General features: G+C 44.7%; 2 protein-coding genes across 2 annotated transcripts in view; one reads left to right on the top strand and one right to left on the bottom strand.

Moving 5' to 3' along the window:
* Positions 1 to 1,053: 1,053 nt before the first annotated feature.
* TTF1 (transcription termination factor 1) lies at positions 1,054 to 7,182 on the bottom strand. The gene is made up of 11 exons (XM_026049200.1): positions 7,083 to 7,182; positions 5,951 to 6,882; positions 4,685 to 4,950; positions 4,045 to 4,230; positions 3,876 to 3,954; positions 3,486 to 3,616; positions 2,989 to 3,211; positions 2,613 to 2,702; positions 2,355 to 2,420; positions 1,698 to 1,783; positions 1,054 to 1,406 (listed from the first exon to the last, which is right to left on the bottom strand). The coding sequence occupies exons 2-11, from the start codon at positions 6,868 to 6,870 to the stop codon at positions 1,246 to 1,248; spliced, it is 2,208 nt and encodes a 735-aa protein (XP_025904985.1). The 5' UTR covers positions 6,871 to 6,882; positions 7,083 to 7,182; the 3' UTR covers positions 1,054 to 1,245.
* A 942-nt stretch (positions 7,183 to 8,124) lies between these two features.
* The window catches only part of CFAP77 (cilia and flagella associated protein 77), a 51,553-nt gene continuing 38,078 nt past the window's right edge, over positions 8,125 to 21,599 (top strand). Inside the window, exon 1 of the mRNA XM_026049570.1 lies at positions 8,125 to 8,280. Within this exon, the coding sequence (XP_025905355.1) occupies positions 8,125 to 8,280 (156 nt within the window). The remainder of the gene's footprint in view (positions 8,281 to 21,599) is intronic.

The following is a 21,599-nucleotide window of genomic DNA, read 5'->3' as shown; positions in this document are numbered from 1 at the left end:
TTTTTTTTTTTTTTTATTATTGAGGGAGTTGCTGCCCCTAAAGAAACTGCCGCTGCGGTCTCCGTAACAGCTGTCACGCTTGAGGTGCCTCTTGCTGGACCCAGCCCTCGGAGCAGGGCTGCCGCCCTTGACAACACCACAGTCAGGCCTCGTTTTCCTAACATCCTGCAAGCCCGGAATATGCCCCGAAAGCTACAGCTTTGTTAGGCTCAGTTAATGGTCTGGGGAGCTTGGAGGAGCAGTCCTGCTTTTATTTAACACAGAGCCCGCTACACAAAGCTTTGGCAGTGTTAAATGCCTCAGTGCTTGGAGGAGGAGGGAAGAGAGCCCTAAAACACAACCGCCTGTCTGTTTGCCTCAGGCAGGGCTCTGCTTCCTGGTAATGTTTTCCTGTAAATGACTCTCAGCCTCAAAGCAGGCCTTTGTTTGGATCTCTTACTTTCTATGCAATTAAAGGACATTTCTTTCACTTATCCATACGAAGAATCAGAAACATCACAAATAAACTCCACTCGTGGGGTACTGCTTTCTACTGAAACTTTATAGGAAATAGAAACAAGCCCAAGGAATACTTTACATGCATAGGAAGATGATTTTTACATTCACACAGTCAATTTACAAATAATTAGGCAAAGGGTTAAAAATATCATACAAACATGTGTACAATTTCCACCTTAGGACTTAGTTTCCATATTAAGATGTAGAAATTTTCCTTGGCATAATTAAAAAATATATACTGTCCATTTTCTTTCTGTATCCCAAATATTAAAACATTCTAAAAGCATCATTCTGGTTTGCACAACACTTCTAAAAGCAGATAGAAAGCCTTCTTCTTGATCAAGTATTTTTTTTCCTTAGAAAAAGAAAAAAGATATTTTTTTCCATGTGCTGAAAACCAAACGCACACATAAAAGAGCGGTTTCCAACTCCACAGAACATAAATAAAAGGCAAAAAAAAAAAAAAAAAACCCAAAAAACCTTTTTTTGAGTCGTTTTGTGTCTTGAAGAAAAACAACCAGGATTCTTTAGAAAAAGAAAAAAAAATCTAAAACAAAGAAATTCCTAGCAATAAAAGGCGATACGAAAGCTGTATTTACCTCAGTCTTCAATATGAAACAAGAAAAGCAGGCATTCCTGTCTTTGCTTCTTCCATTACTTGACAGTAATGCAGTTATTCATCTGTGTCCAATTTCAATCGGGTGCATCTGGCATCTTAGATATACAATCTAGGAGTTGTTAAGACCATCAATTATCACTGTCTTCACTCGAGTCAAAAATTTCACTGAGCTGGAAAACCTTTTTCTGTTGACTGGCTGATGGGCTGTCCGAACCAAGGGGTTGCTTCTTTTTTTTCAACTTTTCTTCAAGTTCTGGAAGTTTCTTGTCATAAAGATAGTCAATAATTTCTTGGAAAAAAAAGAAAAAAAAAAGTATTCTTAAGGGAACCTTCGCCTTTTCAGAAAACAACAGGTTTCTCACTACAGTCAGGCATTTTGACCTTCTTCCCCACCCTTTCTGGTTTGATTAAAATACAGAGAAAAAGCCACAACAAGAAAATGTTCAGTAAAATAGATATAAAATGGCTAAATTCACAAACTTTATTTAAAATAAAGCTAACTAAATGGTATATTTACCCACTTAGGATTTAATCAAAAATCTCACCTTAAGGAATACATAAAAATATCAGGGATACTGACCAGAAAAAGTCTTTCTTTGCCAAAGAGGGACACAGGAGACCTTTAGCCTGTAAAATTTGGCTTGAACATAGGCTCTAGGGACATCTCTGAAAAGAGAAGCATTCAAAGAATTAGTAGGTGCAATCTGTTTTAAAGTCTCCATACTACTCAGTTATCCATTTATGAGAATAATTCCAGTCATGCAACCTGCTAGCTTTGAGCAGAAAGGACACATTTGATATCCTAACAAAAACTCTGCCAATTGAGCAATTCCCCTTAAAAGTAAGCACCTAAACTCAACTGGACATTAAGCACATTTATCACATGCTTAATAAGAAGAAATAGTAAAATTAAATATTCTATGGAAAAATGTGCTATTTGTTGACTAACACTTGAAAAAGTCTTCAATAAAAGACCTTAACAGAGAATACTCATTGCTACCAGTTCTCCTATGTAGAAAACATTAGGAAACCACAACAATTTCTGGAAGTGGTTACAACTATTTCAGCACTGATAGGTATGGTTCATTGGTAACCACAGTTGTAATCCTTATGTAGCACTGAACAAACATTTTCCATAATTTCAACTGCATAGACATATGGATTCCCTTACAGAGTTTAAGGCAGGTTGTCTCAATTATGTACTGTATCTAAAGGAAAAGTAGTAGAAAGTTTTTACCCAATAGCATTACTGAGTTCTTCCCAGTTGACGTCATTAGCATCCTCCACTTTCATTTCATACAACCTGAGAATGTAATACAGGAAAAAATTGCAGAACTGTTTTGATAATATTGACATCTTAACCCATTCAAAAGCCACAACGCATTTTGTCAAAAAATAAAGCATCTGTGAAATCACTATAAAACTACATGGCATGCCTTTCTCAAACAGTAAGCATTTATGAACATAAAAACATCACATCGACGCTGAAAGATACCTTTTAATAAGATTGATTTTGGCCTGTAATCCTTTGGTCCCCTTGTATAACTGCTGCCCTCTGCTCATCTTGTTTGTTAAAATTGAATTCCTTTGAAAACAGGAAAAGAAAAACATACTTTTTTTTTCCCTCCTCCCCAGGAAATTCAAATCATCAAAAGATACAAAACTTAAAAGTGGTACCACTGCCACAGAGAAGCCACAGTCAAGTTATTTATCTCTTGGAGAGAAATACATTTGCAACCACCTGTTCTGTGCTCTACAGACTCTTAATAGTCTTACCTGCAAACATTACAGTACAACCAGTTTTCCAAAATGAAGTCAGACAATATTACCCAAAACACATTCTGATATTTAAATCCAATGCAAGACCTTACCACTTCTGTTTACATTGCCTCCAATATCTAGTTCCCACTTTAGTTTCAATCTCAGTCCATGGTAATTTCTGGTAGAGCTTTTCACGGTCAATTGAGAGATTTCTACGGGACTTTTCTGATGAAGATTTTTCAGCTTCCAATTTTGATCTTTTCCTAATCACGTCCTCTACTGCGTGCATTAGCTTCTGTGTTTCTTCCTTAGTCCAAGGACCATAATTAATAGCTAAAATTAAAAGGTGAGAAAGATTACATAGCTAAGGCAGAATTTATCATAACTGGCTAGAGGGAAAAAATATAATACAAACTGAAATATGTGGGGTTTTTTGTTTTGAACTCTTTTTTTTTTTGGAACAATTTCTTAACATGCTTCCCAAAAGCTCTTCTGCATCCCATAAATTTAAGAGGGTCAGTTCTGCCCGTCGACTACAAAACAGACAACACAATAACTGTTCAAGTTGCAATACACAAACTGAAACTTGATTCTTAAAATTACTTGCCCGATTTGATTTCGGAGTATTTCATAGCAACTGAGAGGTTTGAACGGGACATGATCTCCGAAATCTTCTTCCAGTCATTGCCATGGATAGCATGGTACTTCTTCAGTTTTTCTTTTTCCTCCTTAGTATACCTAGAAGAAATGGCAAAGCTTCAGCTGCAAACTCAAACTACTGCAGTACTTCAGAAGCAGCATCCACTAAAATGTTACCTACCGCTGTCCCTTCAAGACATACTTCAGTACAGAGTAATTGATAAGAATTGATCAGAAAAAGTGAACTGTCAATTAAATCACTGGCATAAGCGGGAGAGATGATCTTCAGCTCTATCTTTTGAAGTACAAATAAATACCAGAGACTGGAATTAAGCCTCAGGAGCTATTACTTGCTTACCTTCCTTTGTAATTATTTGGGTCAAATATCTTCCTTGCTCGATAATATATAAGTCTCCAGGGTCGTGGAATGCCCTCAGCTGGAAAACACATGATTCTTTGTTAAAAAAAAGATTTTTCACATCAAAATGGCCTTTTTTTTTTTTTTTTTAGAGTGCTTGAATACTTACCAATTTTTTCACAGAAAAGAAACTCTGATTTTAGGCGATTGATAGTTTCTTTTTCTTCTGGATACCTACAGGTAAACAGGAGTTTTTCAGCATTCTCTATTCCAGTAAGTGATAAAAACTCCTTAACGTTTTTCCTGATTTGATCATTTTCCTTCTGTGAAAATCTGCCAAACTTGATAGAAATACCTAAAAAATTAGAAAAGTTTTAATAAAAATATTTTCATTAACAAAAAAAAAACCAAAAAAAACCCTCAAGCCCCAGATACCATCTTTTCTTCATTGTATCTCAAGTTTACTGAAACTTTCTGGCAAACCTATAATGATATCATAGTTAACAGAAAAAGTAAAATAAAGAAAACCAGAGTGGGACAAAACAAATCTGGAAGGAGGCAATTTACATATAAATTGATGTAATTTGATGCAATAGATACTACAAAGCAGAAAAAAAATGCCCACTGAAATTAAAGGTATGGAAAGAGAGCCTACTAAAATACTGTTTTACGCTCACATGACCATCACTAGGTAATTCAAACCACTGTCACTCACCAAACAAGAGAAAGCAACAAGCTATTTCTCCTAGCTCAAAACATCATCACAGCTCCACACTCTACCCTCACTAGAGCATTTTATGATAGCTCACCTTGCTGTTTAAAATGTTTAAACCTTGTTAGGTCTCTTCCAGCCATCTTCCTGATGGAAGTTTCTGACATTTCCCTCACATGAGGGATAAACTCTTCAAGTTCTTCTTTTGCTGTATCCAAATCCAAGGTTTTCAACGTGTTTGACTCCAGGCAGCCATCATCATCGTCATCATCATCGTCATCATCGTCATCATCAGGGGCTACATTTTCAGTAAAGGAATTATTCTGTTCTTCCTCTCTACTCGATAGTGTAGGTTCTGGTGTCCTGAGAACAACAACAGGACCACCACACTATTAGAGCTCTAAAACACAGATTTTTGTTAATATCTCCATAATTATAAGGATGAACATGTTCATTAATAAATACCAAATTCTATTCCACACATTCCACCCTTTTATTTCCAGCCTTTTAAAATAGATGTCATTTTTTATGATGCTTCAGTATTTAAATATGTGAAAAGCTTGCCAGGGTTATGAGAACTCCCACTTTCCCACAGAACTGTCACACGTGGATATACAAAAGAAACAGTGTCTCTTTCTACCAGCAGTAAGAGAAAAACTTTCCACATGTCTCTGGCCAGCGGTTATTATAAGAACAAAAGATAGTTTTTAGCATTATTTTTCATTAGACAGCAGTTTTAGTTCATTACAATTTAAAATTAACTTCATGTTCTGGGTCTGTCACCACAATACACAGTGGCATATGGAGTGGTAAGTGGAGTTCTGCATATAGATCTTTATCTGAGAGAAGTGACATTTTGTAACTGTGAAACACCTGTGGTTTGGGGGTTTGTTTGGTTTTAAAAACTATTTACATAAACATTTGTTTGCGATAAATTTTAAGTCTCTTAATTCAGCTTATTAATTTATCTGGTAAAAAGCATAATAAAGATGAAGTTCAACAACCGGGAATCCCTTTATTTATTTATTTATTTTATTTTTTATTAAACATGGATTTCTTGCACATGAATTCTTCCTATACTTACTTTTCAAGTGGGAAAATGGCATTTTTTTTTTAATTCTAAATTGCAGGTAATCTCACAAGCTTCCATTATATTTCAGTGTGATAACTAAGAACGAAGCTCCACAAAAAGGGCTATATGGAATCTCAACGTACAGTGTAGCTTTTGGAAGCTATTTTGGGGGTTAATACACACAACACAGACTAGACCAAAGTTTGGGACTCAGGGGAATCCAAACATACTTGTGCGGTGCCTAAGAAAATCTGAAAATATATAAATAAATAAATAAGAACCCAAACTTACATTATCTCAGATTCTGAAGAGTCTTCTTCAACGAATGCACTGCTTTTAACCTTTCTACTTCGCCTTTGAGCTTTGCTGGGAGAATGCTCAGTCTCTTCAGCAGGCTCAGCAGCTTCTTCCACAGGCAGAGAAGCTGGAGAAACAGGCAGAGAAACAAAGGAGACAAGGGAAACACTAGAGTCATCATCTTCATGGAATGGCTGGGCCGTTGTCACACGACTGTTTGCTGCAGGTAAAGCCAACACTGTGTCTTCCTCTTCTGTATTTTGTTCCGAAAACGACAAGGTTGATGGATCAACCATTGCATCTATGTCTTCTTCTGGGGTGATATCCTGTTTTCTCCTCCTCCTCTTCTTCTTTTTCTTCTTTTTTGACCTTTGATCATCATCATTTTCATCACATGTTTCTGAGACAGGCACCTCAGCTGCCTCCTCCTGGTAATTGTTTCCCGATGATATTCCTTTTCTTTTCTTCTTAGCAGGCTTCTTTACATAAACATAATCAGTCTCATTTTCCTGACAGCTCTCAGTATTATCTTGATTAACTTGAACACAAATTATATCACTGGACCCATCTGCACTATCATCATGCTTCCGCTTCCTTTTTTTCTTTTTCTTTGGGGAAACTTCAGTTACAGTTTCATTACTAATTCCATCTTCCAGCCCCGGGCAGGAGTTATCTAACAAAGGCTGCTCTTCCTCCCCTTCATGTTTCTTTTTCCTCTTCTTTTTCTTTTTACAAACTGCACTGCTCTGCCCAGCCTGGTCTTCAAAAACGGGCAGAGATTCACAGTTTTGCTCTTCATTTTGCACACTTTCTCTTTCCTCACTTTCTTGTTGCTTAATGCGCTTGTGCTTTCTCTTTTTCTTCTTGAGAGAATTCCAAGCTTGAAAATCATCTACACTTGCTTTTTCTGTCATGTTTTTTCTTACCTTTAACAAAAGATATGGGCTTTACTGAAGTGCTATAGTTTCAGACCTTCATGAAAAAGAATAGTACTTCAGTAAATCTTGGCAAATCTTACTCACCCAGTTATGCACAGTTAAAAGGTAATGAAAAAAAAAAAAAAAAGGTTTATATAAAACTACCCTGGAGCTATCCAGAATTTTCTAAAGAACATAAGTATACTTGCTTTTCAGTGCAGCTAATTTGGGAAAGTGACTATGTAACAGTGACCTCTTCTTCATCAAACAGATGTGCATCACAGCTGTAGTCAGACTGAAATTGCTTTCCTGTAACAACAAAGATACACGTTAAGAAGCATGCACCTTAGCTTGACTTTGAATAACTAAGCAACGGCAAACAGGCTAAATTCAACCCTGTTTCCAGCACTAAAGCAGTAACAGGATAAAAATAATAAAGAAACATTAAACAAATCATCTCTAAAAGCTAAATTCTCCACCAAGAGCTTCTGACTGGCTCTGCCTATGTTCAGTGGTCCAAGCGCTGCCACAATCCGCTAGTTTGGACCAGACACTTGTTAACTGGGATAAACCCGCTCTGGAAAACAACAGGGTTGGGCAGAGCACGAAGCGACTTCAGCCCCTTTCCCACGGCTGACGCAGCGGGAACATTCCCGAAGCGACAGCCCAGGCCCCCCGCAGACGCAACACCCGCATTTCCCCACCCGAGCTCCGCGGGAAGCAGCTGCGCCCGAGGCCGCCCGGGACAGGCGCGAGGCCCCGCGCTACAGCCCAGCCCGCTGCGAGGGGCCCGGGCCCTGCCCAGCGCCGCCACCTCCGCCTGGCGCTGCCGGGGCCTCTCGGGGGCGGCGGGACGGGTGGCCACGCTGCCCCCCCACAACTCGGGGCGCTCCCTCCCCCGCCCTCCCCCCCCCCCCCCGGTAAAAACCGCCCCCCCCCCGGTCCGGTAACGGCCGCCCCACCTCGCCGCCACACGCGCTCCGCACGGCGTCCGCCCGCAATACTGTCCCCCCACGCCCTATAAACTAAGCCTGTCCGTTCCACCTCCCCCCGGGCTGCTCCTGCCAGCGGAAGCGCTCTCGCCCGGACCCGTCAAAGTGCCGGACCCAACGGGCGTCGCCGTTGCTAGGAGACGGGCGGTTGTTGACGGCGGGGCCTCCTCCCGGCTCCGGCTCCGGCTCCGGTCCCGGCTCCGGTCCCGGCTCCGGCTCCGGCTCCGGCTCCGGTCCCGGCTCCGGTCCCGGTCCCGGCATGGCCGGAAGCGGCGGGGGCGGCAGCGGTGGGGGCGGCGCGGAGCCCCCGCGCTCGCGGCGGCCCCCGGGAATGTCCGAGGTGGCGGCGGGCAGCGAGAACGAGCGGCTGGGGGTGGCGCGGGACAGCATGCTGCGCAACCCGCTCATCGCCAAGGTGAGACCCCGCACACGCTCCCTGCCACGACACGGCCGGGACCCCCAGCCCTCCCCTGCCACAACTAACACGGGACAGCACCGGGATCCACCCTCCACATTCACCCCATCCATCCCGGAACGCAGTTGTGAGTCCTGTGTGTCCCCCAGGACACGACTGGAACCCCGCTCCGCTTCCCTCTGCCCGGGACAACACTGGCACACAGCCAGGATCTGCCGCCACCTCCACCCCCTGCTCCAGCCCAGGACACAGCCAGGATCGTCCCATCCTGGCCTCCCTTCCCCTCCAGCACAGTGTCCCCATCATGCACCAGTAGCTGTGAATGGGGTGGGCACAGAGGACACAGCGTTGTGTGAGGTGGGGGCAGCCCCAGCTCCCCCTGACAAAATGGGGAGAAAGTTTCTTGTGAAAACACTGGGAGCAGATGGAAACAGTCTCCTTTTTTTCTTTCCCTCTTCTCCTCGCACCACTTGTTCATACGACAGCGAGAAAGTGTCTTCCCTCCTTCCCAGGCAACTTGGTGTTTTGTCACTGTTAAACACTTAATAATGTCCAATAATGCCACAGTAAGAAGTTTAGGGAGAGTTTTCCATGCCACAACCCCAGTTTGCAAGCACTAGATTCTTAGGCATCCAACAAAGTCTAACAGTCTGAATTAGTACTTCAGAGAGGCAGTTCACAAGCTGCTGTGCTTCTCATCTCACCAATTCCCCTTGCATTATGGCCAAGCTGAATGCGGGCTGGGCTCCACAGAGCTTCCCCAGTACCGTTAAATAGTGACACTGGGACAAGCCCTTTCCTGCCACAGTTTCTTTCACTCCCCTTGCACAAGCAAAATTCTGCTTGTGCCCCAGGCTGCCTTCTCTGGCTGCCTGCTGCCGAATTTGCTGTGCTCTGTTTGATGAGACCTCTAGGATCTCTCAGCTCCTCCCGAGCAACCTCTGCTGCTCCAGCAAGTTGTGCATGAGAAACACAAGCGACTACCCTGACCAACGTGGGCTCTTTATCCTACAGTCCCCTTCCTGAGTGGGCAGCTGAATTACAGCTCCTGGCCCCTGGATGGCACTAGTAGAATAGCTCTTGCCTTAGCCACTTCTTTCATTCTCAACATCCTCACCCAAAATAAATAAATATATAAATAAATATTCGGTTCCTTCCCCAGTGCTCTAGGGAGGCAGTTGTTGCTTCCGAGTGAGGAGAGGAGGAGAAAGGGCAGCTTCAGTCGCTGCCAACCCTCTCTGGAGCCAGAGACATTCAAACAAATGGTTTGGCCAGCTGCATTTTTTCTCCTCTCCTTGCGAGGGCAGCTGGTTCTGCTCAAATTCCTTGTTTTCCCCACAACATGCAGCGGTGACATTTAAACTGCTGCTGCTGAGCCCAAGCTGCCATAGTTAAGGTCTTGGGTTCCCTTGATAATCTTCCCCTCTCACCACTGGGCTTGGAAGTTGGCCATAAAACTCCAGTTTTTCAACATAACAGAAAATTTGGATCTTGTAACATCTAATATCTTGTTGTTTTCATCGTGAAACCTCAAGATTTCCCTCTACAGTTATACTAGGAGGCAAAGAAAAACAAAATGAACTTGCCTGGCGTGAGCGCAGCTGCAGCACTGGGGGCCAGGGAAGGAAGGGAGGGCAAGGGGAGACAACTCGCGTCCTCCCTGCTCCATCCCAACTCTTCTCACCTTTCTTAGAAGCACCTGCAGCTACATGTTTGTGCAACCTAAAAGAACCTCACATTAAAGAAAGGTGCCATTACATGCTGTTCAAAGGACCTACAGGCTTAATGGCAGAGGTTGGGCTGATCCTAGTCACTTCCCTTTAGGGAGAGAGTCACTGGTCAAGTCACTGGTCAAGTCACTGGTCAAGTCACTGGTCAAGTCACTGGTCAAGTCACTGGTCAAGTCACTGGTCAAGTCACTCTAGGTCTACCATGATATAACTGGACCTGTGGACAGTAGTGCCTGCCTCGAAGAGCACACATTGCAGGTAGATGACCCGCAGTTGTTGGGATTGCGCCGACTTGAAGGGGAGCTTTGTCCATCTGGGCTGGGTGCTGCGTGTCCCTAAGCTCCGTCCATGGCATTTCCCCCTCGAGTCACTCATGTGAATTGCTCTGCTCCAGAGGATGAGTTTTCACCCTGCACAACTGTGGGGGGCATCTTGGAAGTGGGATTTCCGAGCAGTTATAAAGCATGGGATGGTTCAGCGTCTCACTCGGAGTTTCTGCTATCTGGCCAAGGAGAATTCCAACTTGAGCAGGTTTGGGGCAAAGGCAGTGACTAGTGTAGCTCTCCGTTCAACTTCCATGCTCTCAAGGCTGCTTTACAAGCAGGTTTATTTCTCAACAAGCCAGTTGGTGGAGATGTAGGAAGCTCTGCATTCACGTGAGGCAGTTTTTCAGCATGAAGTAGCCGGGCCACTTTTAGGGACACCTTTTTTTTCTCTTGAAATCAGCGGTAATTCCCCTCACACTAAGATCCATCAGCATTTGTGCAGCAAACTTCTCCTTCCACCACCCTGCTGGTTCGTGTCCCATTGTTCCCAGCTGCTGTAGAATCAGAGAATCCTTAAGGTTGGAAGGGACCTTTGGAGATCATCTAGTCTAATCCCTCTGAACACGCAGGCTCACCCAGAGCCTGTGGCACAGGCTGCGTCCAGGCGGGTTGGGAAGATCTGCAGAGAAGGAGGCTCCAGAGCCTCTCCTGGCAGCCTGTGCCAGGGCTCGGGCACCCTCCCTGCCAAGAAATGTTTCCCCAAGTTCCTGGGGAACTTTTGGTGCTTCAGGTTGTGGCCGATTCCTCTGGTTCTGTCAGTGGCCACCGCTGCAAAGAGGCCGCCCCGTCCTCCTCGCTGCCTCCCTTGGGGTATCTACAGACCCTGCTCAGGTCCCCCCGCAGCCTCCTTCTCTCCAGGCTGGACAGGCCCGGCTCTCCCAGCCTCTCCTCACAGGGCAGATGCTCCGGGCTCCTGATCCTCCTTATTTATTCTCATGTGTATTGAGCAGGAAGCCAGCTGAAGCCACAAGGTCACTGTGAGGAGACAGCAGTTTCCTGAGGCCTGGTTCATGGCCATGTCCCACTCACTGCCCCGCACTCAGGGCACCAGCTCTCTGCTTCTGCCCAGAGCCCTGGGTCCCTCTTCCCAAGGGGAGCCCTCTGGACCAGGCGTTTTGAACAGAGTTACCTAAGGGGATGGTCAAGGTGGGTCCCTCCATGCTGCGTGGTACCACCTGGAAAACAAGGATAGGGAGGCAGCTTAGGAGCAGGGACCAGGAGAGGGCAATGAGAAATGCACAGCTGGCCACAGCTGCCAAAGCTTCACCAGGCAGCAGGTACAGAAGAGCCCAACAAGGTCCATGGTGGAGGACAGACTCACCAGCCATTTACATTCTCCCCTCGTTCACATTCGGTCCCTTAAGCCCCAGGGTCACAGCGTGACCAGAGCAGCTCTAAAAGCAGCTGGCCAAGCAGGACTCGGCTCTCCCTCGCCCACCTCCCTCACCCATCCTGGAAACAGAGCATCCCGTATCCAAGTGGAGGCCGTGGCCCAGCTGGCTGCAGTTCTGGCTGCCCTTCCTGCCTCCGCACGGCCCTGTCCTGTCTTCCCAATCCACAGGGATGTGTGTGCACACACACCACCAGCTCAGATTAAAAACCATTTGCTGAGCAATGAACGTTCTGTCATTCTCCAATAGAGTACAGAGGAGCTTAATTAATCAGTAAGCTCATTTAGCTCATCAGTATGTGTTTGCCTACAGTGTAAACTGAATAAGGCATTTCATCTACTGATGCCAGTAAAAAATCTTGGCAAAGCATTTTCAGCTTGTTTGTTTTTATCAGCAAAAGCCTTAGCAAAGCACATTTTTGGTACAAACTTACTAAAAAACCACTCTGCCTTACAGAAATGAGCAAACTCCAGGAAGGAAGCACAAGACACCACTACATTTAACCCTCAGCACACCTGAAATCCACTGCAGATCAGCAGCATCTCACAGAAGTTCGGTTGCTCTCACATAATTTCCTCCAAGCAGCCTGCCATAATTAAGTGTGACATGTACCTGCCAACATCCCTGTGTCATCAGTCTATAACTGGACAGATCCCCAGTGGATGCAGAAATCACAGCTCACCCAACCCCTTTGATAACCACGTAGAAAAGCCAGTTCTTACCTGTTAAGAGAGGTAGCAGGAACAAGCAGAAGGAAAGATCCAGCCACTTGGAGCAGCTTTAGGTTTGCACATCATCAATCCAGATGGCATCCAGAGCCAAACCCAAGTCTTACGGCTTTAGAAAGAAAAGAGGCTTCAGCAGCAGCACTTCAGAGGGTGAAGGGCACTTTGGAGGCCAGGGAAGGACATTCCCCTTTTGACACCCGTGAGGTGGGTCCTGCCACAGCCAGAAGGTCCCATCCATCATCCCTCCTGTAACCAGAACAGAAGTTTTCAGAACTATTAGGACAGATATATTTGCTTTAAAAGCTTATTTACATGACAGCCAATGCCTAGCTATTTAGGGTTCATTTTCCCATGCTTCTCCTTTCAATCTTTAAGCCTTTACTTAGCTCCCACCTTAGAAAAAAGAGCTAGATCTTCTCTCCACATTCACTGATCTTTAGCATCCATGGCACAGCTGCAGCAGGAAGCCAGAACAAAACTGAAACTACAATCCCACCTCACAACATGCTGTCTCAGGGTCAGTACATAGCTCCGCTATCCACCTCAGTGGTCCTCATACATCTTTGTTTGGTGGGAGACCTATTAACAGGACTAATTAATAAAATGAAGGCTTCTATAAAACCATACTTACCACTAAGTGCTCAGAGAGCAGCCAAACAAGCCACCAGAAAACAAACACAGCACCTGGGTGACAGGTAGAACTAAGGGAGCAAAATCACCTCCTCCTCTTGCAGCACCTCCAAGCAGAACACCCAGGACACTTCCCACAGCCCCCTCCATCTCAGCATTTTGAAGCAATTCTCAGGCTGCAGTTGAGGCTTTAAAGCCAGTTTGGTGTTGACTAAAACAGTCAGCAAGAACCCCAGCCATGCTGAGGTTATTTGCAGCATAGCATAGCAGCCCAGCATAGCAAAGCGGTGCCACAAGCACGAGAACAACTTTCAGGTGTTCACTGTGCTGCTTGAATTAGCTCTGCCCTCCTCCTAATCCATGGGCACTTTCAGCTGCTTGGAATCAAGACATCCCCTTCAAACTTGGTCAGGAGCCAAATTTTAGCTCATCTGTCACAGGTGGGTAAGCCCTGTGACAACGAGGAGAGCAGCCACAATAATGCTGACTGTATTTGCAAGAAAGTGGTGTTTTATTAGGTGTTAATTATACTATTTACCTCAAATCATTACATGTGTTGAACATTCTGCCTTCTGCACTTGCTGCTGAGGGACGCTGAGAATTAATTAGTGTTTATGCAGCATTTTGTGTGCTTATTGCTCTTATTATTATGTTGCTGCTACTATTATATTTTTGCAATCTAAGGCCATTGTTGCATTAAAAAAAAGAAGTGTTCTGAAATATCTACACCCTACAGCTCAATAATTCATTAGAGAAAAAAACTCGTGAAGGGCTGGTTAGTCAAATAATCATCAGATTTGGTTCTGAGCTTTGTCTTGCCAGTGCTGCGACTTCTAAGGGTTTCGTTCTCAGCATGAACTCATTTAAGATTTTAAATGAATTATTTGGTACGCTAAAAATTAGACTCCTCATGAGCCGCAGTGCCCTCCCGCATTTTGCAGAGACACCTCTGAAGTAAATAAGGCAGTCCCAAGAAGCAAGGAAACACTCTGCGTGAGGGAAAACAGTGGGTTTTTCTCCCGGTTGCTGGAGGGCAGGACTTAGGCTGCAGCCTGAGAGCCGGGATGCAGCAACCAGGCAGTCGTCGCTGCTCACACACGATGCACAGAAGGAGCAAGGGGGCATTTTCAGCCTTTATGTGAACAAAACCATGCAAATCGGTGAGACTAATAAGCCCAGGAACGTTACAAGGTGAATGCCTTTTATGTTCGTGAAAAAACTCCTATGTTTATTTGTCTAATATGGTGGAAATAAGGCTTCAAAGGGCCTTTGATTTTAAAGTGTGTTATTGAAATCAGCCAGCACAATAATAACCAGTAGACCAAACTGTTGCATTAGGGTGACCCTCACAGCAGTGCCGTCATAGCAGAGAACATCCATGCAACCTCTGTGGGGGCTGTTGGTGCTGTAAAATTCGGAATTAGACTAAAGGAATGAAGAATTTGTAGAAAAGAGGGGGGAAAGAAGAAAAAAAAAAGTCACAAATGAGTCTGTGCATAGAGCAAAGCAGCTCTATTCACAGTTCACCCGGAGCTGTGTCAGGCTATAAATTTTGATGATGAACCTGCAGCTCAGACCATCCTGTCTGCAAGATATGAGGAACTTGGGGAAGAGCCGATGGCAGCTCACGGCGGAGGCCCCAAGCCGTGTTAAGCCTGGAGATGATTTCCAGACTAGCTCAAACCCAAGAGGCCGTGTGGAAGGAGAGCCCCGTCAAACAGAGGGGAAAGGTTCGCGCAGTCCCCGAGGCCCCAGGGCAGTTCACAGAGCCTCGCGGTTCCTTTCAAAGTTTATTCCTTTCTGCCGTTTCAACCCCAAAACCCGATAACATGCCCGTGTTCACTGATGTTCCCCAGGGGCACTGAGCAGCCCGAGAGCAGCACCATGGACCCAGCTAAAGCTGCTCAGAGCACAAGAGCATTGGGGGCTCCTTCCCTCCCCACCTTCTTACTGGTTGGGATATACATACTGGGATATACAAAGGAATATCCCAGCTTCTCTGGAAGAGGCCCAGGAAAAACCCCAGGTGCTCAGTAGGAATCACACGGCTCCGGGCAGGAAGAAAGCAAAAAATGTCTCTTCCATCAAACCTCTGCTTTACCCCCCAAATCAGCTCTTGAATGTGACGTAGCAGAACACAGAGCAACCGCTGCATGTTCACGGTGGTCACAGACACCGTTTTCAGCTCCACATTTCTGCCAGTTTTTAGCCATACTTCCCAAAGGCCGATTTCTTTCCATGAAAATTCTCAGAGAGGCTCTTGTGCTTAATTATTGTATTGGAGAAGCCTTTGTCACCTTGCAGGGATCAATTTGTTCTTGCTCAGCTGCTTGCATTGAACAGATTAGACAAAACTTCTGCATTTTTTTTTCAGGGTATTTTCTTTGGTTTAACCTTTTATGCTCTTTAAAATGCAGCAAATTACGCTCTAACTTTTCTAGTCACATGTAATTTATTTAAAGTGACATCGATAAGTGGAAGTGTAACCCTATCGCTAGATTTCCTAGGGCAGCCTTTAAGAAAACTTTAGTATCAGTGGAAATTTATGCATGTCTAATTTTTAAAGTAAGTCAGTGTGGTATTTTTTGCCTAAAAATCTATGAGTAGAACTTGATTAAAAGTAATAATGTGATTTTCTACTGAAAAAAAAATAATAGGAAAGCAAGCAAAATGGGTTCGGGAAGATACTGCTTGCATCACAGAAGAGCAAAACGGTCTGAAAAACCAAAATCAGTTGAATGCAGTTTGCAAGGGCCCTTTGCCCTGCCCTCCGGGATCAGCTCCGTGCTGCCCCTGTCCGCAATTCCCAGCAGAATTCCCAGCCCGCCGGGAGAGCCGGAGCCGCCCCGGGGAAGACGCCAAGGCCTTCCTCGCTGCATCCCGGCCTCCGTGATCGGGCAGCTACAAAATTGCTCCCGGATTATCCGCGGCCCCGAAAAGCACAGTCCCGACCGCGCTGGCGCTTACTTAGCATTTAGATAGGCTGGGCCGGGGGGCTGTACAATAGGCTTCAAAGCTGAACTCTCGGCGCGGCAAGAGGGATTAATTTCTTTAACCAACATGCCTGATCTGGCCTATCTCATTACCCTGCCTTGTCAGTGCCAATGTTAGATTTGATTGAAGATTATACCATTTAGGCCTGGCCCCTGCTTTCCCCAGCAAACCCGGCCTATTGAATTGCACATTCTTCCGTGGGCCCCTGTCAATACGCGGCGGCCTGAGCCTCTAATTCTGCTTCATTTAAACTTCATCAACTTTTCCAATCAAGTGGAAGGATCTGAAATAGGCTCCGTAAGCAGAAAGGCCTTTTTTCCTTTTGTCAGATAATTTATTCTGTTTTCTCTTTCGCTCCCCCTCGCTTCCCCACCTCTTTCTCTTTTTCTTCTTTTCGCTCCCTTTCCCTGATGCTGAAAATGAGATTACAGTATTTAAATGACTATGATAATCAATCGGGGGACCTTGAGCCGAGATTGAGGTTAATTTTTCTTAGCAGAACAAAGAAGCGTGATGCCATTGGGGATTTGAAGGTGCAATCTGTGTTTCATGCTTGTATTCCTCCCCCCCGCCCGAAACTGCAGTTTTAGGAGTCTTTTCTTGTTCCTAACTAGGCAGTTGTTGTGATTTTTAACAGAGGCAACCCCTAGGAGAGAAGAAATGTAATTTTGGGCAGATAAACAGCTAACGGCCTTCAATCAACAATTTTAATGGGAAAAAAAATCATTTACATGGTGTGACTGCAGATCTAATGGAAGTGCTAGCATTACCTTATTTATTCTTAAACATACTTTAAATAATGTTCTGTAGTGGTCCAGCGAGTGGCTCCAGGCTGCTCAGTACAGTTGTGAACTTCTGAGTGTCCCTCCCATTCAGCCCCTCTTTGGACTTAGCAAAAGTCGAGACTTTTGTCACGGTTTTGCTAATCAGAACTGGAGCCGCTCTGTTCACCTTATACACAACATTGCAATGCATCCCGAAGTGTTTAGACGACGTATTTTTCATTGTAACACACCAGCAGTCTCTCGCTTGGCTCTTTCCCCTACCCTTCTAAGGAAGAGAGAAAGAAAAATATGTATTTCTTTGCTTCCATCCTAGCTGTCTTGTCAGTGCTGTTTTACATGCTGCCACCCAATGTTATCTTTTATTTGTGTCAGGAGAGAGGATTTGACAAGTTCAGTATACAATGTTCATTTGGCAAGGCAAATTTTTCATACCAATTTTGAGTAGAAAATGAAACCATCTTTCAACACAATGAGCAACATCATTTTTGGACAGACTTATTATGAGGAGAGGAATTGCAAAACTTTATTTCTCTACACGAGCCCGAAAACCCTGGAAATGAGACATTTAAACAGAAAAAAAAAAAAAAAGAAAAAAGAAAAAAAGAAAAAGGGAGGAAAAAAAAAGCATGTATGAATGTTTGAGGCCATCAGTTTGTTTTAGAAATAAAAAATAACCATCGGCTGCTGTCAGGTAGCTGTGGCCTCCTTTTTGTTAATCAGATGCTGCTGAAATTGGTTGCCTCATAATGTGGCTTTGTTTCTCAGCTTTTAAACTGTCAGAGGCTGGGAAAGGCAGGCTGCCTTTAAAAGTTTGTCAGTGCTCGCCAGGCAAAACAGTCATTAGACAACGGGAGCGTAGGCTGAGCTCCTCCATGACGCCCAAGGTCTCCACGAGGTAGGACTAGGTCTCGCCGTATTCTGGAGGGTGCCTTCCCTCTCTTGGGAATTCCAACTGCACTTTATGGCTGCACTAAAACCTCTGAAGAAGCCAGTGAGCGGAAAAGTCTCATCATAAATTCTGTTTCTTGTGCTTTGCTGTCCGTCTGGACCCACCGTGTGTCCTGGTTAGGCAGATGCAGCCAATTCCTTGAAGAGTTTCTTGGTTTGGGCTTTGTGCAGCCCCTTTCCCTAGGATCCGATTCGTGGTAAGGACTCCCTGCTGTGGCTGTGTAGTGACGACCCAGGGCTGTTAAATACACCTTTTCCAAGGAAGAGTGTGTGTTGGAAAGGGGCTGTGACACTCCGAGCAAGTGACAAGTTCATTTTAACACCCAGGGCTCCTGCAAAGTTGGAAGACACTATTTAGGGGCCATGAAATGGCTGGATATCTTCCTTGTTCTGCAAGTCCATAAGAAACCTCAGCCTTTAGGGGGACCTGGGATGGTCTGTGATGCCCCAGCTGTGACCATATGTGAATTCTACCCACAACGAAAGAGCAAGAGGCCCAGCTGCCCCATCCAAGCCCATCAGACTTTGAAGAAGCCTTGTGTGTGTCTTGGAGCTCTGCTTTGCACTGACAGTCTTTTCTCTTTAAGCATATATTGACTCACCGTGGGGAAATTAAAACTCCATTAAATGTTGCCACATTGTAGAGCAGACCCCATTATAGCGGTCGAGTTGCAATTAATTGGTTTCCTCAGATATTGCTTAATTTTGGAAGGCTCGGGTAGGCAGGAAGGACAAGGCTGATCTAAACAATAATTCTTAAAATGACACAATCTAAATAAACTAATGACATGATTATGTAGTTATTAATCTAAACACAAAGAAGAGTCAGAAAAATATTGGGTATATAATGATTTGGGGAAAAAAAACAGCGGAGCTAATGTCATTCTGCTTTAAATCATCATGAAGCATCAGCATTTGTGCTTAAAGCTGGATGATGGGTTAGTAGATTATATTTCGTGCAAACCCTGTTGTTTCAAACTGTTTGTGTTGGTTAACTTTCCAACATCCAGGCAGAAGGAGGCCTCAGTGCACATGGGCCCCAGTTTTTGGTTACAGTTAACTTAAGATTAAGAAATAGAGATGAGAAGAGACAACCTTGTGCAATGGGACGTTTGGTGGTACGGGGTAGGAAGAAGATCCCCAGCAGGTTGGGCAGGGACAACTGGTACCACTCATGGTGTAGCATGACCCAGCAGGTGACCTAAAGATCCTCTCACTTGTCTGGGGGCTTGGGCTGCACCAGTGCAGACCCCCAGCCCGCTGCCCACACAGGGAGGACACCCAGAGCCCTGCTGCCCAAGGCCGGCCTCTTTTGCTTGGCTTTGCAGGGTGAGAAAGTTTGGGGCTGCAGGAGAAGAAATAACTAGGCCTTCTAAATCATTAAAAATGCACTACGAGAAAAACACAGGAAGACTATAAATAGCAAACAAAGCAGCTCGTGTATAAACTTTTACAATGACTCTTACTCAGACTATTGTCACCATCTGTTTTTAAGTGCTTTTAGCATCCGTGGTCTCCAGAGACTGACATCCATTCAAATGCCAGTTCTTTTGCTCAGGCACTGACAGCACGTGGGTCTCCGTAAACCTTCCCTAGTGTCAGCAAAGAGCGTTTGATGACAGTAGCCCAGGTCCTGTCACCTGCTCAGCCTGTCTCCTGCACCCCGTTATGGTGAGCAGTGAAGAACCTGGGACAGGTACACAGGGGCTGATTGGCACTTAGTTGCAAAGAAGAGACCTCAGACTTCCCGACACCTTCAGCTATTTAATTTACAGCTCTGAAAAGCTAATACGAACTTGGGTCCAACATGATTGTCACTGAAACCTCCACAGTGGAGATCTTGAGAGTGCTTGAAGGCCTGAAGGCTGCTGTTTCTCCAAGGGAAAGGCTGGGTTGCCCTCACTGGGTGTTGATGGCAATTTGGGATTACACCACATGGATGTCCTGAAGTGTTCATAGCATTTGGGTGGAGGAAAGTAGGTTGGGGATGGAGCATCCCAATCTTCCTGACTGTCGGGGCATTTCAGATCTGGGATCACATTGTCCTGCTTGTTTCCATTAACATGGCACTGAATCATGATCCCTGCAGAGATGGAAGATCCGATCATCAAATTCCCACATCTAATTCCTGATCAGGCCACCTCTGGAGTCGGGCAGCCCAGCTCCCGCTGTGGCTGAGCACAAGTTCCGCAGGGTGATGGAGAGGAACAAAACTTGCTTTTTTTTGCACTGCTGGGCACTCTTGAGTGTCAGGTGTGGAAGCAACTGGCTGGAAAACATGGGCTGAGGATTTCTTAACAGGCTGCACCAATGGGACACGTTTCAAAGAAAAACAAACAAAAAAAAAACCCCACAAAATGCACCAAGCAACTTTTGGAAAAAGCAATTTTCTTTTCAGGAAACATGGATTCTTGGTTTGTTTTTAACCTAACCTCACAGAAACTGTTCTATAAAACACCACACCAGCCTCCCTTGGCCAGGGTCTGGCCCCTCACCTCCCTCCCGCAGGGCTGTTAGGACGGAGCAGTGCTTTTAATCTGAGACTTTACAAGTAACCCTAAATTGGGACTTTGGAAAACCTGTGATCCTATCTAGCATGTCTATCCCATCAGATGTAGCTCGATGCTTTCGCAGGATTGAAAACAAAAGGGAAGAAAGTCGAACACATGGTATCCTCAACTAGAACTAGCTTTGCTGTGAGAAGACACCGAGCTGGTTTGTAAAGCCCAATATTACGCTTGAATTATGCCTGAATAAGGAGAAAGGACATTGTTAAAGGGCCCTAAACATGGACCCAAGTGGATCTTCTTGCTTCCAAACCATTCAGGGCTGTTGCTTTGGGCTGCTAATGGTTTGGTATTGTATTTATAAGCCGACAGGGTAATCCAGAGAGCAGCAGGAGGGGCAGTTGCCTTAAATAAAGCTTTACAATGCTGCTAATTAAAATGATCCTTCCTCTCCCTGTGATGACTAATGAGACAGAAAGAAGAACTGGGGAGGGTTAATGAAAATGTTGCTGTGAGATTCCCTATTTTTAATTGGTCTTTTTAATGTTTTAATCTCCTTTACGATGTGGGAATGGAAACAGAAATTTTCTTTCAACCTTTCTTGTACCGTGCCCAATAGGTCTGTAATGCCTGGCTTTTAGCGGGGTGCATTTCTGTATGTAAGAGAGGCTGTAAACAAAAGTCTAGGACTAACATATGTCTTAAGCTGGAAGAACCAAATTTTGTATTTAATTGGGTATAGAAACAACAAAAAAAAGTGAACCTGTTTTTAAGTTCAGCTTCCCCAACTCCAAGGGAGCATCCATACCCTGAGGACTCGGGCTGAGATCTATTGTGAAGGACTGGCACCGAAGCTCAATAGTATTTAGAGCTTTAGGCTATGATGCCCTGTTAAATGCAATATTTATCCCATGAGCATGTCACAGTTCACCTCAGATGTCAAGAATTCAATTAATATTCTATTTAATAGAACACGCCATGACCTAACCTTTTAATACTCTTAGTGCGTCTGAGCCCTCCTTATTAGTGTCACTCTCTAACTTTCCTTCTCAGCTGATGCATCTAACAACAACTGGGATGGGGAAATTGGAAGCAAGGGGAGAGGGGGAAGAGATTTAAATTACTTTTGGAGCTCACTGTGTGGCTTCAGTAGCTTTATCCCTTGTAAAACTCGGTTCACAGGGGGTTAGCACACCCCGCTCTGCCCATTTTTATGGGCTTGACATTTGGCGAGCTTCAGCTTTCCATTGATTGAAAAACACAAAAGGCACCACCAAATT

This window comes from Nothoprocta perdicaria, unplaced genomic scaffold, assembly GCF_003342845.1.
Source record: "Nothoprocta perdicaria isolate Ctin4 unplaced genomic scaffold, notPer1 scaffold_6, whole genome shotgun sequence".
In the NCBI taxonomy this organism is placed as follows: Eukaryota; Metazoa; Chordata; class Aves; order Tinamiformes; family Tinamidae; genus Nothoprocta; species Nothoprocta perdicaria.
This window is presented reverse-complemented; position numbering and strand designations above follow the sequence as displayed.

Coding starts and splice junctions, on each gene's coding strand:
- TTF1 (XM_026049200.1), bottom strand. CDS start 6,870: ATGACAGAAAAAGCAAGTGTAGATGATTTTCAAGCTTGGAATTCTCTC. Junction 2,421..2,612: donor AAAATCAATCTTATTAAAAG/GTATCTTTCAGC, acceptor TTACATTCTCAG/GTTGTATGAAATGAAAGTGG. Junction 1,407..1,697: donor GCAAAGAAAGACTTTTTCTG/GTCAGTATCCCT, acceptor TTTTTTTCCAAG/AAATTATTGACTATCTTTAT.